Source organism: Bombus fervidus, chromosome 6 (assembly GCF_041682495.2).
Source record: "Bombus fervidus isolate BK054 chromosome 6, iyBomFerv1, whole genome shotgun sequence".
Lineage (NCBI taxonomy): Eukaryota > Metazoa > Arthropoda > Insecta > Hymenoptera > Apidae > Bombus > Bombus fervidus.
Genome location: NC_091522.1, coordinates 14,910,327 through 14,924,409, shown reverse-complemented (window position 1 = coordinate 14,924,409; position 14,083 = coordinate 14,910,327). Strand labels below are relative to the sequence as shown.

General features: G+C 42.8%; 1 protein-coding gene across 3 annotated transcripts in view; it reads right to left on the bottom strand.

Moving 5' to 3' along the window:
• The window catches only part of LOC139988283 (lachesin), a 285,333-nt gene that overhangs the window by 231,411 nt on the left and 39,839 nt on the right, over nt 1-14,083 (bottom strand). For all 3 annotated transcript variants that reach the window (XM_072005502.1, XM_072005503.1, XM_072005500.1), the window contains one exon: nt 9,947-10,056. In XM_072005502.1, coding sequence (XP_071861603.1) covers nt 9,947-10,019 — 73 coding nt within the window. In that variant the 5' untranslated portion in view covers nt 10,020-10,056. The remainder of the gene's footprint in view (nt 1-9,946; nt 10,057-14,083) is intronic.

Genomic DNA, 14,083 nt, shown 5'->3' with positions numbered 1-14,083 from the left:
ACGCGAATTCCAACGCGCGTATGGTAGTTGCACGAGCGGCCACGTAGCTACGTGTGTAGCCGCATAACTAGTCTCGTTGTTGGAACACGACGAAGGCAATTTTTGCTATTCGTTGCTTGGCCGCAGATCGTCCAACCGAGATATAGTTAATGTTCGAGCACGAGCCGCCGTGTCTCCGAGTTCCGCGAATGTATTTGCACTCGCGATAACGACGATGAATGTCCGCGAGCCCGCGGTATTATTTAAATTTTTATCGTGTTCGTTCGTCGCCTGCTCAACGCAGACGAGTACGCTTAAAAGTTGAATTTGAAGAACGCAAGATATATGGAATGCTAGGGGTCGTGATACTCGAGCAAACCAGGGATAGATACGTTGGACGTTTTATCGTTGATTCGTATCACTTGGAACGGAAGATTCTCATTGAGAACGATCTTATGATACGATCAGGATAATTGCTATTTTAGAGAGATAAAATCAATTTGTACCGTTCGAAAAGGAGGATAAAAAGCCTAAAAAATCCCAAACAGTCCTTGAAATAATTGCATATTATAGTTACAGTTTAGTATAGTTACAACATAGATATACACAGAGCTGCAGAAGTTTTCCGTGTAGTTTTTCGTGTAGTTTCGAATCAACATTCATAACTTGGTATTTACGTAAATTCATATTTTTATGCGGATAGTTAAAAAACCTAGATAAAAAATTGTTTAACATACGAAATATTATAGCAAGTAACATACTTTGGATGTTTTGTATATTTTTCCATACTACCTGCAGTCTATGCATTTTTTGCAGCTCAAATTCCCCACGACTGCATAAAAATCTGCAATTTATGTATAAAACAGGAACATAACCTTTGTAGAATCTCAGTGAAAAGTACAGCGAAGAACATCCATCGAGGTAGTCATTAATTATTAGTAACGATTCCAAGTCCATCAGCATGAGCGATCTTTCCAAAGATATTAGTCGGCATATAGCGCACATCTTTTCAAACTCCAACGCATTCGTTTAAGAATAAACGAGTCCTACCAAGATAACGCAAAGTGATCGTTCGATATTTTGCATGGAATTTACCCAAAGGGTATTAACGTTTCCAAATTTCCGCGATCCTGGTAGTTGGATATCAATGGGGAAGTTCAAAAGATACACGAGCTCTGGTGTAACAGTGCACTGGAGTTAAAGAGCATAACTGACATCGTCTGGCTAGCTGTTATATCGGTCTTTTAAAAGTGGGCCAACCTGGTGCATCCGTCGTCGTTCACCCACCGCTTCTAAGAATACCACGCCACGGATACTCGAATTCCTTCGTGCTGAAATTTAATATTTCTCTTTTCAAGAGGGAGCACGGAAATGCCATTAAACGGGCCGCGAGCAGCCAGCGTCGCTCTCTCATCGAATCGAGTTTGCAAAGGCGTCCCCCGCCCCTCTGACTCGGCACACGCGTCCCGAATGCTGCCTGGAAGTTACTATTTCATGAAGTATGCATGTCTAGCCACATATGTGATTCCATATGTATCGCGCACCGTTCTACGCCACCTAAAAATATATTTGGACGAGCAGGGACCGCGCGCCAGCGGGAACGCCACAGAGCAAGAAAACCTTCGATGCCTACCACAGCAAACGTGGCAAATAGCAGCAAGTTGTGAAGATTCTAAAATATTAACGGGTAAAACGATGCGAGCGCGTGCGTATATGGGGAAATCTCTGAGAGTGTGCCTCGAAAATAACGTAAGGAGAACGCTCCCAAGAGATTGGTAGATTTCTTTGGAATAATAGAGTCGAAGAATAGGAGGAAATCGGGAATCAAGTTGGTTCTATAAATACCAAATGACAATTTGGCAGTACCGTACGGTCTACACAGTCTACATCGTAGTGGCCTACAGTGACAAGGTGTAACAGCAACATACTATCCATCAGAGTCTCGATGGAATTTAAAAATTTCACGCGCGTTAAAAGTGATACGTATCGATTTCGACGAAACGTCATCCTCTATCGGAAAATCGATCCTACGCGTCTTGCAACCGTTTATGGTGTTAATCCGTTACACACGTAGTAGATCATTTATAAATCTCAATGACACTTGTATTGCAGTTCTTTGCTTCTTCTCGTGCTGTGTTATTTTATCGTTATTATACCATTATTTACCATTATTGCTTTATCGTTATGCCATTACATACGCTATATTAGAACAGTATAATTATATTATTGTACCATTGTTTATGAAATAATTTCGTTTGCTAACAAAAATACGTTCCCACTTTTTAGTTTCTATCTCTATCTTCCTTCAACGGGTTTATTTCAGGAGAAATATCCTTCCGATTTCGATACGTTCTCAGAGTATTTTGTTTGAACGAAAAATCCATCGTTTGGCCGAGTATCGTAAAATAATACCAAGATCTAAAGTAAAAAATCTCGACGATATTCTAGGAATTCTTGACGATATCTACCGACTGCAGAGTGTACTCGAGTGGCCGATACCCATTTACGACTTGAGTAACCAGCCATATTATGATGTTTGCTCGCTCTCGCGTTACGTATGTCACATGGCTGTCGCAGATCTCGTTTCCCAGGTGTGTACGCGCACGTGTATACGCACGTGAGACCGAGCACGATATAATAGCGACAATAGACGTCGCTCCCACTAAATATCCACCACTTATGATATCGTGCACGACTTTAATCGATATTTTAGTCCATACTATGTTTGGTGAAAAGATAAAAGGGTATCGACAAGCTCAAACGACGAATTCCAACACGCGGACTATCGCCCCGGAAAGGCAATTACGTTCACGACTTCTAGTAAACCGTTAAATGTATTTTGATCTCATAGCCGTTGGCTAATGGTTTTAACCCAGTTCCGAACGCTTTCCCTCGGCTAACTTTCCTTCGGAAGAATTAACTTTCCCGGGGATAGTGTAGAGTATTTTCACGAGGACGACCCAAAGAAAGGGAATTATTTTGTCGTCCCGATCTCCGGCTTTACAGCTGTTATACATCTTTGTAATTTCGTCTGTCCGGGGAAATCAATGGAAAAACGAGCGCTCTAAAGACTCGAGATGTAGCTGCAAGCTTCATCGAAAGCCTGGCAAAGTTCTATTTAAGTTTATCCTACGGAAGTATGATTTCTTTCCAACTTTTACCGAACGTTGCTCCATTATCAAACTCGTGCCGAGGGAGAAACGTTACAGCGCCATTTGTATTCCTTCGTTTGTTCACGATATAAACTACAGTTTCTCGTTAGTACAGTCGTAGTATGTCGATTCGTCGCGCTAAAAAGACACTCGTTCGTTAACGAGTCACGGTGATATGCGATTGTCGAAAGAACACAAACGTCGTACGTGTTCTACGTTGAAGAAACTTCAACCAGTCCGATGGTTCTTGTTTCAACCCCTGCCGCGTCGTGTCCGCTTTCGTCCTTTGTACGGCTTCGTTCGTGCAGCAATGGAAACGAAGAACGCGTCGTTCTACGCTACGCCATGTGTACTCTGTATCAATTACGTATCAACGTGATTCGCCGAATAGTTAGAAATTTCACGAAGCGTAAGAGAGGCAACGATGATTCGGTTTCGCTCGAAATTTTATCGCTTTTTTCTTCCATTTATCGTCGATACGATTCTGCCCTGTTAGCATTTTCCAATTTCGTAAATACTTCGAAATTCCTGTCTCGTCGATCGTAGCCGATATTTTAAACACGAGCCGGGTATTTTTACGACACAGGTGTGTCCGGATATAATTAACGAAATGAGGATTTCTATAAAGTAAAAATGAATACCTCTCCCCAACCAGTGGTAAACAAACCTAGCGATACAAACTCGTATACAGGATGCATCATTTGTACGGTGTAAATCAAGTGTGATCAAGTGTCGTACACGATAAAACGGACACGTAAAGCGGCTATTCTAACGAGTGGCTTCTTTCGTTCGAGTGTACTCGACAGTCAATGGCGTTCATTCGCGCCCATGGTTTTCAAAGCGATTTTTTGCATCGTCATTTATGCTTCCCGTCCAACTCTCGGTAGAAATCACTTTATATTTTCCGCGCCGATGGACTACGCTTCTCCACGCGGAGAATAATGCACGTTCCACGCCGAGTGTATCGAATTCAGGCCGGGTTTATTGAAGCGACGTCGCCGTAAAAACAGCCTCGTAGATCGAGCCGCTTTTTATGCATTCGCAAACTTTCGCCGACTACTTCGCGCTTCGACGGCCGTGATATTTTTCTATTGCGCTCGAGTTTCCCCCGGCTCTGATAGCAATAACGTGCAAGCACGAGGACGCGAGCAAACTACCCCTATTTTTAGGCATTAAACAACTCGTACGATCGCAACCACGTATAAGAGTATCTCTACTTATATATTTCCAAGGTTCTTAAGGAAAAATCTAGGACACATTGTTCCGTTCAACAACTTGCCTATTCCCCGACATACATTTGTGTGCCTGTGTGTGTGTGCGCGCGCGTATGTGTATACGGATAATATTCACCTGACTTTATGACAGCTACTCGAGGATCGGAACAGTCTTTAGGGAAAATTCAAAACGTGTCCGTTATCCTGGAAATCGTTGAATCGACGTTATCGTCATCCTAGGCCTAGTTCGTCTAAATTGATGTATAGAGACGCGCCTCGCCCTCGTGCGAATAACATCGCAAGCCATAATAAGAAAATCCATAACGAGAAGGATAGACACCCTGAGAAGCGAGCGTCGTTATGGAATAAAAACGGAAACTGTTATAAGCGCGGGGTTGTTTAAACTGTAGAGTTGAAGAAGCTCCCGTAGGCCAAAAAACAGGAGCAAAAACAACGAGGAATCAAGAGAACGCCTTGATGGAAGGCATAAACTCTCTGTTTTTCATCTGCTCGAAGTTTGAATGCCGTGAACTTGTCATTTTTCTGCCACTCTGAAAGAATTACTGTTTCTGAGGACTGATTGCTTTTTGGAAAATGATTCTCTTTTTTTGAGGACTGACTTTTTGAAAGGAAGACTGAATACAGCGACCGAATCGAAAGAAACCGTCCTTGCGACTGATTCGTCGACCGATTGTTCGAAGGATTACCTTTTGGTAACGCAATGATCAAATCGGACGAGACCATCTTTGCAATGGACTATTTTTGACAACTAATTTTTTAACAAAAGGGACACAAAGTGACCAGACTGAAGTAGATTATCCTTAAAACTAAGGGAACTACGAAAAATGTCAAGAAGAGACCGGATAGGAGAAAAGTCCGACTCAAATTGACACAGCAGAACGTACGTGTGTGAGTTAAGTAGCGGGTATGCCAGTCTAACGGCACTAATGTACATTTAATGTCTTAACTTTGAATGCGGTCGTGCTCTCGGCCAGAGATAACATCTTAAATATGTTTTTGCATTTACGTAGCGAACGGGCAACTCTCGCCCCCGACCTACAGTGGAAAAAACGCGGCCAAGCCGGGCGCACGGAGACCGCGAGAAAGAAAGTTTTCAACGCGATGGCGATGGCAACCGACGCCTCGAGTCAACGGAGCGGCCCGCCAAGCAACGTACTTTTTCCAAAAAGGATTTCCACGTTTCCCTCCGCTCTTCGCCGCTATTTCTCTTTCCGTAGCACAAAGGCTACATCAGGAATCTACGATCTCACTGTCGACCAGGGGAATACCAGAAGTTTTTCCATTCGCTGGAACGACGAGAGAAAGGACGTAAGTACGGCCTCCTCTTATTTTCCTCGTACATGAAATTTCCTCTTTGTCCACTCTGCCCCCACCCCCCCCCCCCCAATCACTTTTCTCTCAAATGAGAAGATCCTCGGTTAGATCAGATCGGATAGATGAAATAAAAAAATGTTTTTATACGTTATAAGATTTGATAACACGTCGGAAATGTTTAGTTTCGAACGATAGCGAGTAATTGATGACTCGTATAAGCCACAAGGTATTGGCGGATCGCATTCTACGTTTCGCAGATGAATCGACATGAAACGCGTATTGGAAAGGCAAACAGCGTGTATCCTCGAATTCCGGAATGCTTTATTCTGCCACATTCGTTTCCGATTCGACGTTCACTGACGACGCAGCCACGCTTCGCTCTGTGGCTTTATATCCTCGTTCACACTTTCCTATTATATATGGCGAGATTTTCTGTTTGAACTGTTGGTCCGGCGAAATAAGTTGCCCCCGCGATGTACACGTCCCTTCGAACCGCGTGAAATAAACTCCGTAGCTAAAAGTTCCAATCTCGCCCGAAATTCGAGAAAACATACGAGACTAGATAAATAAATATGTGAGACCATAGTACGACCCGACGCGTGAATGGCGAACAAACTTTTTTGGATCCTGGAATTATATGATTATTTATTTATCCTCTAATTTCCATTGTCAGAGACGTGAATCTTTTGTGTTCTGGTACCGAGGAATTTTTAGAATCGAGACTGTGACGCTACTAGTCTGACGCGAACGCTTCGTACCCTGGCGAAACTAACTACAATGCTGTGGAAAACAAAGTTGTTGCTTCGTTAATTATGAAACTAAAATCACGATACGTTTACAAGTTGAAACACGTGATTGAATTCATTCTAAAAATCTTGCCTCACACACCGTTACGATTTTTAGTCGGTCAATTATTATCTCGATGATCGCGAGGTCGGTAATACGTTGTTTCGATCGACCTGCTACCTCGATGGTAAAAATTCTGCGACTTTGCAATATACTCGCACGACCATTGGGCTGCCTTTCACGCCACTCGATCAACGAAACCGTACGATTATATCCCAGTGTCTACGGGAAGCAATTTGCCAGGTGTTCGCGACAGAATCGATGGAAACCGACAATAACCACGCGATCCGGTTCGTCGGGCCGCGCCACCGGCCAATGAACCGACGACGATGCGCGTCGCGAGGATTCGAATTTGTCCGGGTTAGGCTCCGTCGGCGAGTTCGTTCGTATGCATAGCCGGCTATGCTGATTGGTTGGCACGCAAGTCGCTGGCACTCTAACCGACAAAGTCCGTGCAGTTGATGCACATAATTGCACCGGTTGCCTGGTTACAGGGCTTCCAGCCCGTCGACGGATGTTGCATACGCGTTGTATTAATATGTATTTAAATTAGTGCCTCAAAGCGATCCGAAATTACTGCGCGTCACTCGGGTAGCTATCGATGCAGGCGTTGCTTCTTCGAACCTCCTTGGGCCGACGACGCGTTCCTTGATCGATGTACTTTCTTACGATAGAAGTAGTTACTCCAAGAAGAAATTGCACCGATGGAATATAGAAAATAACTTATAACGGTTCGACTGGAAATCAATTTCGATTGCTCTTCTTTTTCGCATTCCATGAAATAGCTAACGACGTTGATCGTAATAACAAGAAACGATGAAAATGGAAACACGTCTAGCTGCCTTGTTTCACGAGACGGTCCAAAGCAAATGACGTAGCAAGTTGCACGGAGAAAATGACGATACAAAAGGCGGTAGTTGATCGTTACGCTGTAGTAAATTTCTTTTATCAGAGGAAGACTTCCAGAAAGGGATGCAACTACCATTTACCGTCAACGAATGTCATGCTGCATTTTAACGAGCCCGATCGTGGTATAAATTGAAACGAATAACGCTTTAAACGATATTTCGGAAATATATACGAGATTACAAATATCATGATTACAGGAAAGATACCAGGAATAACAGGAATCGTAGAATAATCTAAGAATCGTAGATTTTGAAATATTTTTCAACGGATTCTTACGATGTATAAAAAGCATTGTACTTTTCGCATAAATGTAGGTGCAAATAGGCACGAATAAATTTTTAACCTGGAACAGATCAGACAAACTTCAAACATTTTCCACGTTATCCAAAGCAAACTCAGCTACCGAGTCAAATTGTCGATAGACAAAGCCCGGCACCGATTCGATCGAAAAATAGCATTTTTTGCCCTCCTCTTTTAGCCGAATGGCAAACCCTAGCAGTAAAAAAATTAAAAACACCGCAGTGAATCACGGGAAATGGTGCTGTATGTAATTTTAAAGGATTTCCGATAAAGCCTGAAAGTTTCAATATAAACATACCGAAAAATACAGACGTGAAAATATAAATTTCCGAGAAGGAGGAAAGCTTGGAAACGTTCGGATTAAAGTTAATACTACGAACCTATCGTAACTTTACAAACAAACAGAGGCGAGAAATATCGTAGAATTCGCGACAAGATAGCCACTAGACGTGTCACGTCGTTTAAAACTTGGAAAGTAGCTATCGAGGCAACCCAACAATTTACCTCACGATGCTTTAATATATCTTGTTCAACGGGATGGTGCCGAAGAGAAGCGAACCACCTTCTTATTTAGCGATAATTACGAGTTCCTAAGCCTTGGTTGGCTGTCTTCGTGATCTTAAGACCCCTTACGTCCCTTCCATCCGCTTTTGCCCCATTGAACGAGGAGCCTCGATAGCAGGCAGAGAGATTGCACGTTGAATGGAAAATTGATTAACCTTACCAACACTAATGGACAATACGTTTTATCAGCATTTACCGATAACTTCTACTTCTTCGCCGAGTTACTTACACAGCGATTTCTCTCGCGCGCGTATCCGCGGTTACATTTTGGTAACACGTAACTTTCATACTCGAAACTAAATTTATACCATTAGTAGAAATTATCCAACATAATCAATCATCCTTTTCGTCGACGAGAGCTCTGTTAACTGAAACAACTAAATGATTCACAAAGAGCATCGATTCCCTGGTCGACGAACGTCTACCAAACAGTCAAACGTTCATCGTGTCGTTTCGGTGATTCTTTTTACGAGAAACGTGCATTATAGGTTTTCTCCAACTATTTTTCGCACAAGCTGCATAAAACGTGCTTTAACGAATATCGTCACCGAGTAGTGGCGGAGTGCAATGAAAATCTCGTTTTTCAAGGGGTAGTTAACGCGTGTACGCTGCTACTGTTGGATACATTGCGTCGATTTAAGTACCTAATTGTGAGTAGTGTTGTAACGCTACCGCTATGCTTTTACGCGTTTCAATAAAAGACGAAAAATTAAAAAATAAAGAAAAAAAGAAAAAAACGGCAATGGACGATGAATTAAAAAAAAATAAAATACGTGATAAAAAAATGTGTAATTTTTTATGCGTAACAGCCTACCAAACTTTGATATTTTTATAACGATGGATTTGTTAGATATTTTCACGTTTAATAAATTGGCAAAATATAGTTAAATTAAAAGGAACGATAAGAGAAATTCGTTGTTTCACGACAAATATCGAAGGATAAGGTCTGCGTGCAGCAATTAGGAGCGTATATACATTTGCCCGCGTATTATATAACGCGGCATGTGTGCTAGAAACGGCGTCTAAGAACCAAAAATGAATGTTCTCGATGAAACTACCATCGTTATCGAGGTAGTCACGGAAACTTAGCCGACACAAACTTTTGTAAACTACAAATTGGAATTTATCGAATTATCTTGTGCCGATGTAACTAAAATCTGCTAGATGTTTTTACCAATACAAAAGTAACGGATCGTACGAATTGACGAATTTTTCCCGCGTTTCCAAGACGTCCGTTTAAACGGCTCACGAGCACCGTTCAGCTGTCGCAGCTAAATTCCAAGGAAGTCTGCGGTGCGAATCTAATCGAAATATAATACTAATTTACTTGATATAAACCGACATTATTTTACCCGGCGTAATTATTTACACGAGCATTCGTAGTTGCTACACGTTTCCTTTATAATTACACGAATTCCATTAGCGCCGGCTGCTATAGATCTAACGCGCGTTACGCGAATCACTTTTCTTCGCCGCGATCCTCGAAATTACAATAGATCTGTGCGCGACCGGCCGAATTAAAACGTGAATTACGCTCGCCATTTTTTCGAACCGATTGTTTCCTAAATTTCGATCGAACGAGCAACAAAAGCTCGTACGAGAAATACGAAAAACCGTTGACTTTATACGAAAGAACGTTTTGGTTACCTTGGCACATGATGGTGATGATGTGAAGTATACTGATGGTCAGATACGGTCTTCTTCTCTGATTGTCCGCCATTTTATCGCCGTTCCACGTCTTGCACCTCGAAGCTTATCTGCGAACAAAGATTACGCGAATATATGTACTCAACGTCGTGATATGTCACGGACTCTAGAGCATTTATTATTCTAAAGAATTCTAAGGCTATCGAGGATGGAGGAAAGCTGAACAAACGATCGATCGATAGGCGCCGTTATGAAAAGGATCGGAGGTAATTAATAAATAAGCCCAGGTCTATCGTCGAGGGTGCGATATCGAGGTACGCAGCAAGCATGACAGGAATATGTAAATACGCATCCATCTAGTCTAGGATGCACATCCAAATGCATATGCACCGTATCGTTGATTCGTCGATACGTCGGAAATCCACGAGGCCGTGAAATCATTAACGCATGGCTAAGTCAGTGTAATAGAGGGATGCTGTAATTAACGAACACCTAATGTTAATCAGGTTTATTGGGCTGTAATATATGTACACCCACTCGACAAGATAGAGACTGTATTCGCGTGCAGCGAACGTCTACGGGATACGGTACAGAAATCAGTCTCTGATATGGCTCGATGAACGAGATGAAAAGGGGGAAAAAAGGAAGAGTTACAAGAGAGCAGATCCGTAGACTTTTCTCCAGGGGAGAGGAAAGAATTGAAAGAAACGCGATTCCAAGTGTGATTCGAACTGCAGCATCGTGGAAAGAAAGAACGTAGAGAACGATGGCGAGATTTTTTATCGTTTTATTTAATAACGAATCACGGAACGGTTAATAGGTTAAACAAGTTGTGTTGATACGAACACGCGGTTAATCTACAAATAAATTTAGATTTAAACTCGATTAATTAACAAAAATATGATATCAACGAGTTTCTTAATTCAATTCCGCGATGCAATTTTTTTTGCTGACGCGAATACACGACTTACGCTGATACGAAACGCTCTCTCGTGACCCGAGAGACCGATATTTCGAGCTAATGATTAAAGTAACACGAACATCGGCTGAATTTATTTTATCGTTCGTTCTAAGGTCTCGCGTATTTATATATTGTGTTAATTATTTACTTGTTATATACGATTTCTCATTGTGCTATCCCGACCCGAAAAACAATTGAGTACGTGCACGAAGAAGAGAGAGAGAGAGAGAGAGAGAAACAGAGAGAGGGAGAGGGAGACAGAGACAGAGCAGGAATAAGAGAAATAAAGTATTAAAAAGATACGTATTGCGTTTAAAATTCTTGCGATTTTGTCGGTAGACAGCAGCTTTAATCGCGCTGCAGGGAAAGTTGGAAAAGTGCAGCTTCAGCGTATTCGCGACAAAAACGTTTTACTCATCCGTAATCTGTAGGCGTGAAATCGATTCAGGGATCTCGTAGTTTGCCGGCGAAAAATATTTTACCAAGAAGCATATCGCGATAATAAAAGAACTCTCATCTCTGAAGAATGTTTCTCCTTTTTTCTTTGGTTGCATCTTTCTCTCGTGCTTCAGCGTATCGTTCCTCGTATCAACGTTTATATATAATTCTCGATTAATGTTTTCCACGTCGTATAATCATAATACGATTTTATTTGCGCGAAACTACATCACGGACGAATAATCTCGATCGTTTAATGTTTCCAGAAGTCTCGTAGCGATCCGCGCGCGAAGATTAAACTTGATTTCGCAAATTTCATATTTCACGAAGTAACATTGTCACGGTGATTTTTTCTAGTCGGTGCGCTGAAAGCGTGCAGGCGTGGACCACTCGAACGTTAAGAGCCGTAACCGTGTAACTTGATTCGTTGCGTTATTACAAGTTTTACGAGTTAATTAACGGAGATTTTTAGAGTAATATCACACAGGCACTTTAGTAAAGCGGCTCTTGTTACTACATCACGCTTTTACACATCCACGGCGTTGAAATTACCGGGGGGTAACTCCCAGCTATCGCGCTCGACCCATAATTAGTAAACTCGGTTAACGACATGACGCCCGTTCACTGACGCTATCGTGGCCCGTTGCATTTTTCCTTTCTTTCCTTTTCCTCCTGTTTCGCAAACTCCTTTCCAACCAGCGACAGTCCCTCGTAAGTGTAAAACAGGAAGTTACTCGTAGCCGGCGGCATTATCCGTTAGCCTTTCGTTCGTTACGAATTCCCGGTTAATAAACGTCCGTGAAACTTTCTTGTCGCAAGCTAACGAGTTTAAACAGTCTCCCCTACAAACCCGATGCTCGTCGTCTCCATCTATCAGAATATCGTAACACCTGCCGATCGAGAATTTATAACGCGAAATCCGCCGTACTAATTCATCGCCTAAAGCCTTCGATACGTAATCGACACGGACGAAATTCGTCAATATCGTCAAATTTCGCGTCTAAAATATTGTTCGCGTGTTGTTCGCGTCACCGATTATCAATTTTCCCTATTACCAACGATCCTGTGCAACAACCAAGATGAGTATCCGGAATATTCATGCTCGTAAAACACTCTCGAAAACTAAATCGCGCGAAGAACACATATACTACGCGTGTACCGGACAGATCGGAGCCTGGGGCAATCAGAAAATTGTTCAATCCTATTTTTCCCACACCCTAACGAGTGTTATATCGTTTTTACGAGAATGTTTACTGATAATACGCCAAAACAGCCGTACTTTTTAACGACACCGATTGTTTAATCCAATTGGACAAACGGCCTTTAGGTCGGACTCGCAGCGAGCGCCGATACGTCGGCTCGCATCGGTCTGCAACGAGCTGCTGCCGCTGCTGCTGCCCGTCCAGATTTACGAGGCGATTTACAAATTGGCGGTTATTGTGCCCCGCGCGGAAATCAAACTGTCCTGTAAATCAAAACGTCTGCCAGCGTTCATTAAACGTCAGGCAAATCCAGGAAATCGGTCGTCGCAACTCGACCCACCGCGGCCTGTCCACCGCCTCCACCTCCGTCACTGCACCCTCTCTTTCTCGACCCATTGCGTTTCCGTTTCCGCCGGTAGTCTCCGCGCGCCGATACGCGTACCACGCCAGACCATAACCAGGCTAGAGCCAGGCCAGAGCCAGGCCAGTGCCAGACATTAGCGTGCGTCCTGAATTCACCGTGCATTCGTTCGCAAAAAGTCGTAAACCATTTTTCCTCTCTCCCTTCCCTCTCTGCCTCTCCTCTCTTCCGGCTTGTGTACACGGTGCACAACGAAATAACTGAACATACGCGCGGAGACCGAAAGGGCGTCGTCGAAAATAATCGTTTAATCTGCGCGCCTGCGACGAAATCCCGATTTAGTCTGTTCCCGACGTCGTCGGTTTATTTTTACAGCGGACGCTGGTCCGTTAAAGAGATTGCTCCTCGTTGCTCGCTTGCCCATGAATTTGAATTAACAGGGAAACTGGGTGAAACAGATTTCGTAAATCTCGCGGTTACCTTCAACGGAAATGACTGAAAATTGATCGTGACTGCGAGTCAGAATCGAGATGCTTATGGGATTCGCGTCGAGTTTGACGATACGGGGGTTAATTTATTCGCAAGCGTAAGATGTAGGGATAATAGGATAGAATACTGGTTCAAGCCGGATCTCGTAGTTTAATGGTAGGTTCGTGCGGTGTTCGTAACAAACCTAACTGAAAAATGTTCGCGTAATTGCTATCGTACGATGGAAATCACGTTCGTAAGTGTAAACCAAGAATGCTCGATACCATTGCAATGTGATCTGTTCCTCTTTTTTTTTCTCTTTTATCGGTCACATTACTTTTATCGTCCGCTACCGTAGCGAAACACAAATGCCAGGGCAGCTTCGCGACAATCCGTTGTCGTATAATACGCACCGATCCCCGATAACATCGAGTTTCGTTTATCTGTTGTCTTTTTCTTCCCCAGGTGTCGGTTAAAATCGTCGATTTTTGTGGACAGAGAAAGGAACGAAGAAGTAAAGAATGGATTTGGTTGAACGATTTTACCATCGACTTGGAAATGATTTATAAAACGGAATTGAAACACAACCGTCGCGCGAACTCGTGACAAGCTTTCTTCGGTAAACATTGAAATTGGAACGGTTGTAAAAAAGTAACGTTGATAGAAATTATACGAACTCAGGAAATCCCATCACCAAGAAAAATTAC